General features: G+C 40.3%; 1 protein-coding gene across 1 annotated transcript; it reads right to left on the bottom strand.

The window, feature by feature from the left end:
• Positions 1-709: 709 nt before the first annotated feature.
• Positions 710-8,277, bottom strand: LOC107730454 (condensin complex subunit 1-like). Its single transcript, XM_016541301.1, has 18 exons — positions 8,170-8,277; positions 7,701-7,828; positions 7,365-7,440; positions 6,944-7,002; positions 6,656-6,831; positions 5,842-5,987; positions 4,856-4,983; positions 4,645-4,768; positions 3,980-4,127; positions 3,344-3,541; positions 3,110-3,244; positions 2,603-2,690; positions 2,291-2,483; positions 2,093-2,211; positions 1,723-1,929; positions 1,123-1,297; positions 948-1,032; positions 710-871 (listed from the first exon to the last, which is right to left on the bottom strand). Exons 2-18 carry the CDS (start codon positions 7,816-7,818, stop codon positions 731-733), a joined length of 2,316 nt encoding a protein of 771 aa, XP_016396787.1. The 5' UTR covers positions 7,819-7,828; positions 8,170-8,277; the 3' UTR covers positions 710-730.
• Between the last annotated feature and the right edge of the window lie 1,190 nt (positions 8,278-9,467).

The following is a 9,467-nucleotide window of genomic DNA, read 5'->3' as shown; positions in this document are numbered from 1 at the left end:
TCTGTATATAAAAACAATAGAAGTCTATGTAATGTCCCCATTTAGTGTGTGTGTGAAAAATAGTATATCAGTCTGGCGTGGTGTGCGTAGAGGGTTGGACCCCAAACCTTTAATTGGCAGTTTATACATAAAATGTGAATACATACCCTCACATGGTCTGTAATGTTAGCAATGGTGATGAGTGTGTCCCGAGCCAGCAGATAATCTTCTGCAACCTTCTCACCCAGAGCGACAGAGCAGAGTGTGTCCAAATTACTGAGAACCACCTCCCTCTCAGTATTAAACACACACACAAAATGAAGTTACAGATTGAAATAATGCACACCATGCCTTAAACAACATGATAAAGACAAGAACGCCCTCAGATTACAAAAGAACTAGCTCATAGCTCATTGGACATTACAGAGAACTGAGTTTCGACCTGTGTCCACACACACACACACACACACACAAAATGATCATCCTTCCCAAATCTCTCCTTCTCTCTGAGGAAGAGCTTGATAGGAAGAACTCGCTTTATGTTGGCTGGCCCTTACAGCAAAGCAGCAAATCTCCCCTGCCCAGCCAAGATTACCAGCCAATAGGAGCACAGAAGAGCTCAGACTCTTACCCAACAAGCTCACATTCGCCTTGGTCTCATCATTGGGCAACATTATTATTATGCTGTGACATTAAATCAGTTCAACAGAATCATTTTAAGACATCTGGGAAGCATTAAGAGTTGAGTGTCTCACCGTGCTGCCATGCCCAGCAATAGCACTGCAGCTCTCCTGTGAAGTGCTTTAGTCTCTCGTTTACCAGAGAACCTCTCCCACAAAACCTGCACCACTGAAGTCTGCAGGGCACTCTCACTGCTGAAAAACTCCTGGACCTGCACCAAGAGAAACACAATGTCAAAAGAAGAATAAATTGTGGGAATGCTAACATGTGGGGCAAAAAACACTCACAATCTCCTCCAGACACTGGACGGTCCCCAATGAAGCATCGATCATCAGATCTGACAGATTATCCACTAGAGTCTGAGCCTTTGCCCTGATGGACAGACACAAAAGGCCAGTTGAGCTACAGTATATTAAATTGTGTTCCTTCATCTTTATGAAATGAATCAAAATGATTGCAGACCTGGTGTTGTCACCGGGGGGGTTGAGGTACAGGCGCCTGTAAGCCTGGATGACGGTATCTTTGATTGTGACATCAGTGGACCAGACAAGAGGCAGCATCTTTCTGACTCCACACACGGAGTCGGCCACACTAAACTCAAATGCTGTGACACAGAACTGCACGGCCTCCTGCACAACTGAGAGAGAGACCAATCAGAGGAAACTACTCATTGTTAACCTTGCCATGATTGACAAGATCAGATGAAGACAAAGATCTTTTCTTCTGTATTGTTGTGTATATTAAGAGTAAAACGAATTATCGAAAAAAGGAAAAAAAAATGCTGGGCAGGGACTTGGTTCTAATCACCGGTTGTTAACTGGATGGAGGCAGAGTTGAATTAGACCTTGCAGTCAATTGTAAGAAAGGGGTTTAAGTGAACTAGATGATTGGGGAAGTTTGGCATATGTCACGAAAGAGCAGTCTTGTTTCTCCAGAAGATTGAGTTACATAATTTTGATTAAAAGGTAAATGGATGAAATGAAATGCATTTAGAAAATAGGTTGAATTTATTTCATGCAGATTTAATATAAACCAGACAGTCATTTAGTTTATAGTAATTACCTGTAGTGGTTTTCCAGTACAGCATGTTGTTAATGACAGCGATGGCTCTTTCTACTTGTAGAGCGAAGCTCTCTGTGTCTTTCAAGTACTGAACCAACATCTCCTGCTTCTTCAGTTCACTCTCTCCACCTTCATTCCCTCCACCCTCTTTTTGTGGGGTGGGTGGAGCATCGCTTGACATGGCTTCAGTTGTCTCCTGCTCTGGACCTGAGAGAAGAGAGATGCACATCAAACACAACTCATGTTATTATTTGGACTAGGAATCCTGTCATCTAATCTAGGCAGGTGAGACCATGAACAAGTTCCACAGTGCACCGGAGCAAAATTCTTTAATGTAGAAGTTTAGAAGACTATTCGAAGTAACACATACCCTTGAAAAGTGTTGCAAGTGTGTTGATGAGGGTTTCTGCATTTAAGACGGCCAGATCTGTGAAAAATGATGACTCTGGGAACAGGGAGTGAGCCCGCATGCACAGACCAACAGCTTTCCTACACACAATTAAACACATTGCATGTCTGTGTGCAGAAGTAAGGGTATGAGTATATTTGTGTTTTAATTTACACGAACCTGTATTTGCTTTCCCGGAGAAACTGTGCGATTTGTAAAGCAGTGTCTCTGTCGCTTCTCTCCTCCCTTCCCTCTGTCTGCTCCTCTTTTTCATCCTCCTCTTCCTCACTGCCAGGCTCCAGTTGTGCTTTCACAGTCATCTCTACCTCAGGCTTCATCGCATCCCAAAGATCAGCTGCTGTGATGACTGCAACTACAAACAAAGCTAAAATCTTACAGCTGGAAACAATTTCTGCAGTGCCAGCGATAGTGACTCCAGGCAGACTAGAGCAAAAGACTGAAAGCAGCAATTCAATTAGAAAAGAAACATACCGAGCATTTGCTCTTTCTGAGCGTCTCTCATCTCTTTTAATTTGGCCATCTCTTTTTCCAGGGGCTTTTTCAGGTCCACACTGCTCAACTTGACATGGAGAAAACAAAAGCAGGTACATTTGATCTATGTAAATAGTTAGGTACCCTAGTGTTTAAAAGTTTAGGGTCAGTAAGATTAATTTTAAAGAAGTCTCTAATTTGATCAAAACTGCAATAAGACCATAATAGTGAAATATTACAATTTAAAAATTCCCTTGTTACGTTTTAGCATTTTCAAATGCAATTTATTCTTGTGATAGCAAAGCTGAATTGTCAAGCAGCCATTGCTCCAGTCTTCAGTGTCACATGATTCTTCTTATCAATGTTGAAACAGTTGTACTGCTAAATATTTTTGTGAAAATATATATTTTTTTTTAATCGAATGAGTTCTCACTGAATAAAAGTATTTAAAAAAAAAAAATAATGGTAAGTGCATCTACCAGATGTTTTAATTGAGCATATTTGTACCTTGCAGCTGTAAGGGTTATGAGCAATGAAGGCAGCCAGCAGCTGGATAGCACTCTTACACACATGGACAGACTTATCACCCAGACGCCCAACGGTCAGCTCCATAACTTCAGTGTACCTGCACAACGGCAAGGCCTGGAAAGGGGGGTGGGGGTGGGGGATTATATCTTAGAGCATCCAAGAATAAAACCCTTTATTTTCTGTTGAAGAGAAAAGGGAAAACAACCCACACACCTTGCTGTTGACAATGCGTGCATAGACCTGTAGCACACGTGCTCGGACATGTGAGTGGGCATCATGGATGTGCTCCTGCAGCGTGTCCAGGAAACGATCTCGACTTGCACGAGCAGAATCACCCAGCTTATCACCAGACAAAACCCGGACAAGAACCTCACCGAGAACCTCACACACAGCCACCCGCAGGCTGGGACTCTGTCCAAACACAAACCGCATGTTAACAGAGCACACACAGTCACATTCAAAGAAGAGTTAAGCTCTGAAACTCACAGCTTTGTTTTAAATGATTGCCCTCAGATTACCAAAGAGAGAGCTCAATGCCCAAAGAATTACAGCAGAGAACTGAGATTCAACCTGTGACCCTACACACGCGCACACACACACACACTGTAAGCCCCATCCTTTTCTTCCCCATTTCTTCAAAGGATAGAAAACTCAGAGGAATGGGCTTGTTGAATGTAGGCAGGCCCTTACAGCAAGACAGCAAATCTTCACTGCCCAGCCAAGATTACCAGCCAATAGGAACACAGGAGAACTCAGACTCTAATTCAATGGGCTCATATTCGCCTTGGTCTCATCACAGAGCAAGAATCCAATGAAAGAAGAGATGAAAGAGAACATGTGTGACCGTACCTCTCCCTCCAGGTGTGTAAGGAGAACACTGATGTTGGGGATCATGGTTTCGGGTACCAGAGTACTGAGTTCAGACAAAAAGCTGGAAAAAGCTTTCACACCTGAACCTTCTCTGGCTAGTTCCTCACTTGACTTCTGACCAATCTCTCTGAAACACACACATGGAGATTTAATTTGGATGAAAATCATCATGGGTGAGCAGTATAATAACAATGTTATATTATTGTAATAAGATGTTACATTAAAATCAAAATAGTTACTTTGCTGGAAACACAACCCCAAAATGTTATTAAGCGAATATATAGTGGTAAATACATGAAAAAATCAATTTCTTTGAATTTTGATAGATACAAACCAAAAGATATAATATATATTAATAATAAACTTTAAATTATACACTTAAAAGTAAAATTATATCATTTGATGAGTGCTGCTATACTGGAAATGCCCATTCGTTAACAGACTACAAGTTATCTATTTTTATTTACTACCATATATATCAGATATTGCATGATACAGTGAGTATAGAAAAGAATCACCCCCCTTTAAAATAATCACATTCTGTTGCTTTGCGGCCCAGCCTAAAATGAAGACTGTATATGGCCACTGTATATGCAGTCATACCAACAAAGTATCACAAGACCACTAAGGTTATTAAGAATCACCTCATGATCTCTCCGACGATGGCCTTGACCCCGTACTCTGAGCTCCAGGCAGCCACAGCTTGAGCACATACTGACGCCAGCTGCTCAAAGTGCTGCAAGAGCTGAATCACCTTCACACATGCTCCTGTACAGGAAAGAGAAAATATTCAGGACAACATCTACATCATTGCAAACCCATTCACGGGTTTGTGATGTGTACATATAAACCTACCCAACATGTGATTGTATTTCTTCACCATGATTCCTAGCACATGAATGATGGCATCTCTGGTGGACTTGCTCTTCACGTGGCTTATGGTGGGGTTTTCCAGGAGTTTATAGCAACAGCATGTCACACAGCTGCATAAAAATTGACAAACATTAGACAAGTAGAAACTGACACATGTGATCATAATGATATCTTAGCATGTCACACAGCTGCATAAAAATTGACAAACATTAGACAAGTAGAAACTGACACGTGATCATAATGATATCTTAAAGGGTTAGTTCAACCAAAAACTAAAATTCAGTCATTAATTACTCACCCTCATGTCGTTCCAAACCCATAAGACCTTCGTTCATCTTCAGAACACAAATTTATTTTTGAAAGATATTTTCAAAAAATAATACTTTTATTATTTAAAATATATTTTTGATGGAATCTGAGAGCTGTCTGACCCTGCATAGACAGCAACGCAACTGAAATGTTTCCAAGTCCAGAAATGTAGCAAGGAGATTGGTAAAATAATCTATGTGACATCAGTGGTTCAACCGCAATTACACGAAGCTACGAAAATACTTTGTGCGCAAAAGAAAAAAAAACAATAACTTTATTCAACAATTCGTCTCTTCCGCATCACCCTGTAGCGCCATTTTGGAGAGTATCCGCTGGACGTAAATAATGTATGCAGTTCTGTGTCAGCTGCCTCACACGGATACGCTGTTTTCGTTCAGATCAAATGACAACAACGTAGGAAACCGATCCGGCGAGACGCAGCTCTATGCAGGGTCAGACAGCTCTCAGATTCCATCAAAAATATCTTAATTTGTGTTCCGAAGATGAACGAAGGTCTTACGGGTTTGGAACGACATGAGGGTGAGTAATTAATGACATAATTTTCATTTTTGGGTGAACCAACCCTTTAAGACATATAGAGCTACAAAGATTAAGCAGAGAAAGGTGACATTTTAAGAGGAAAATCTAACAGAATTTACCTGACAAACTCCTCCTCCACTAGAGACAGACTCCACAGTGTGCGAATGTCCAGCTGCAGCAGTTGAGTCAAACACTGAAGAACTTTCTCTCTCTCACTGTCCCACTGCAGGAGACCTTTTCCGGCAACTTTATCCTTCTTGCGACCCTGAGACAAACACAAAGAGATGTTTAATATGGTGTATACACAAAATCAACAAGCTTAGAAACAATATTTGTTGCCCTCAGATTACCAAAGAAAACATTCACAGCTGGTGGGCCCATTTTAGGAGATGTGACTCTTTGCTGACTGACACATTTACACACACACACACACTCGGGACATACTCAAACACACACACACACACACACACACACACTGTAAGCTGCCAAATCATCCACAAATGTCCATTTCTAAAGGAGAATTGTATTATGCTTGACAGCCAGCATCAATATGGGTGGGCCCTTACAGCAGCGCAGCCAATCTCCACTGCTCTGCCAAGATTACCCACCAGTCAGAGAGCAAGAGAACACAAGATCCCAGCCAATCAGCTCGTATTTGCCTTGTTCTCATCACGGGGCATAGTATAAACCAGTGGTTCTCAATTCCAGCCCTGGCGACCTGAATGGAACCTATATGCTCCCTTCAAACTGGAATCAGGGCAGAATATCCTGTGAAGTCCACTTTGCAGGGCACTTACAGTCAAATAGAACAAATGTCTGAAGTGATAAGACACACATACAAAATGTCCAGAGCAGGGGGGTCGTGAGGACTGGAATTGAGAACCACTGGTATAAACAACTTATGAATAATAAAAACTCAACATTCAGCAGTACCTTGCTGGGTGCCGCGACGATGGTCTCCCTGTATGAGTCACTCTCAAGTGTTTCTGTGAGTTTGCAAAGAAGAAAAACACTCATCTTCACAGTATTGAGCTGCTGTTTGCGGTCCACGGCTGATAAAGAGCCTGACAAAAGAAGGGTCGGCAGGGAAACCGACAGGCCTCTGACCACTGAAAATAGAGAGCATTGTGATACATTGTGGAAAATATAGTTTCGATTCATTCCAAATAACTAGAAGTAATATGACTTGGTGATAAGGAAGTTTGACTATGAAATTCCAACCTTGTATCAGCAACTCCAGCGTGTCTTCTTTCACTGCCACATCCACTGTGCGACAATGTCTAAATGCATACAGAAAATTATGCTTAGACAAAGTCATGGTAATACATGGGGTTAATGTTTAATACAGATAAAAATATATTTATAACATTGCTATTTCTTGTTGTTTTCCCCCATCAGTTGTACATTTAGCCGCATTGTTATTCTGATATTGGTTTCTTGTAAGGAATTGTATGGTGTTCTTGGGTTTTGAAACACTCTTGATAGACAAAACATTATCACAAGCTATAATAACTGTTATTATGGTCAACTTGTTTTCATTTGATGATGATTTATTTTTGCATAGTTTATTCTAAGGCTTAGAAAATTGTATACAGTTCAGGTTTTGTATACATACATAAATGTTTGTTGTGTCTACACTTACTTCAAAACACTGTATGCGGTGTCAAAATGTTCCAGGATGCACAGGGGCCCTTGACTTCTCAGTGCTGCTTTAAAACCTTAATAGCAGACAAAAAAAAAAAAAAAAGTGTAATCACACCAGTACAGGTAAGAGTATTGAAATATATACAGTTAAAAAGTGCTCAGCACTTACTGTTGATGTGAGAGGGAAGCTGTTTAGCAGGGACATGTCTGGATAGTGATCATAACTGGTATAAAAACCAAAAAAAAAAAAAAAAAAAAAAAAAAAAAAGTGTAATCACACCAGTACAGGTAACAGTATTGAAATATATACAGTTAAAAAGTGCTCAGCACTTACTGTTGATGTGAGAGGGAAGCTGTTTAGCTGACAGCACATCCTGAACCACATACTGGTTAACAGCACCAGACTTCACGAGATCGTCCAAACAAACCGGTACAATAAAATCCCACGACATCTCTGCACGCCTAAACGACAATCAGTGAAATACACACATGCTGATCTGTAAAATAAGCCACCACAGAGTAGCAACAGAAAAATACACACGGCTAAGTTACATCAAGCCCAGAATGTCTGCCCTATAAAGGTACGGTCTAACACTTAAACGCATCAACTTGGCTAATATAAACACAAAATATAGAAAAAAATGTTTCAGTTTACATTAGACTTAAGCAAAACACGTTTGTTTTGTTTGACAGGGCAAGCTAGCATGCTACGCTAACCAGAGTGAACAGACAAATCTAAATTTCTTCTAGGCTACACACTTCCTACGGTTGAAATAAATACTACAACACATCCAAACACTCACCGTACAAAAAAGGCAAATTTATTCCCAATAAACCCTAACCAGAAGAACTAATCCGCATGAAGCAGACTGGACTGACTGAACGGTTTGAGTCGCAGCTTTGAATTTTACACAGCGCGCGCCAAAGGAAGTACGCCATCACTCCGCCCACTCACAAACGCCACGCCCAACTGATCAGAAGAGGGTGCCAGGGTTTGGATTGAAACTTAAAAAAAAAAAGCCAAGTAGGACGTAAAAAGAATGTGAAAATGCTACATTAAAAATGTATCAGATACGGTAATGTGGTAAAAAAAAAAAAGTGTTGTAACAAAGTATGAATTACAATAGAATTTACTGACACTTTAAAGAAGACATAACATACTTTTATGGCAAAATTATTATTTTTTTTAAAGTACTGAAATTCTCATTCTCCGCCCTAACCATTTCATTTTTCTCATATTTTATTTTTATGGACGGGTGCTGTGCTGAGTAATATGCTTGTTAGTCCACAAAATAGCTTTGTTTAATGTATTATTTTAGTGTCATGTTTGTTACTTTGGTTGTTTTGGTTTTATTTTACTCAATTTAACATTTACTTTATTTTAGTGTCATCCTGCCGTTTTATCAACGTCGTTGTATCAACGTTTTGCCAAGCTTCTTGTGTTTTCACAAGTTTACAGGACCATCATTGTTGCAACATCAGTATAACAATGGCAGAAAATTAAAGTTACAAGCTGCGAATGGTGCAGATGAATTATTCAGCAAAGAATGACGTGTCCAGGAAGCTTTAGAAGGCTGATAGTAGTCTTTATAGACAGGAAACTAAATGATAATGTAGTTTTGATTAAAACGGTGCTATTGATTCTGATTGGAAGCCAACCTGCAATGAAGCAACCTTTGAATCCGTTGACCTGGGCAAAATGCAAGTAACCGTGATCATATTAACAACAATCGTATGACAAGTGTCCACTTTTTCGTAATTACATAAACGATGTAGCGTATGCCAGATTGAGCCGGTGCGGTTAATTTCCCAATGTCAAGCAAACAACCTCTTGCGTTGTATTAAACTTTTATTTTGACATCACAGCATTAAAGCAGCACTATGTAACTTTTGGCGCTCTAGCGGTTAATAAACAGAACTGCACACATCCCGCGGAAGAACATTCCAACCGGAGCTACTTCTCTAAGTTTATGTCTATGGCGATTCACGCAGGTATATGTGTTACTCCGCAGCGGTGACGACCGACCCGACCAGGCTACAATAGTCCAAATATAAGTACTTATTATAAGTGTACCGTAGTGATACGGAATAAGACAAAAAC

Source organism: Sinocyclocheilus rhinocerous, unplaced genomic scaffold (genome assembly GCF_001515625.1).
Source record: "Sinocyclocheilus rhinocerous isolate Xijiao unplaced genomic scaffold, SAMN03320098_v1.1 scaffold1780, whole genome shotgun sequence".
Lineage (NCBI taxonomy): Eukaryota > Metazoa > Chordata > Actinopteri > Cypriniformes > Cyprinidae > Sinocyclocheilus > Sinocyclocheilus rhinocerous.
The sequence above is the reverse complement of the archived record's forward strand: the minus strand, read 5'-3'. Positions and strand labels throughout refer to the sequence as shown.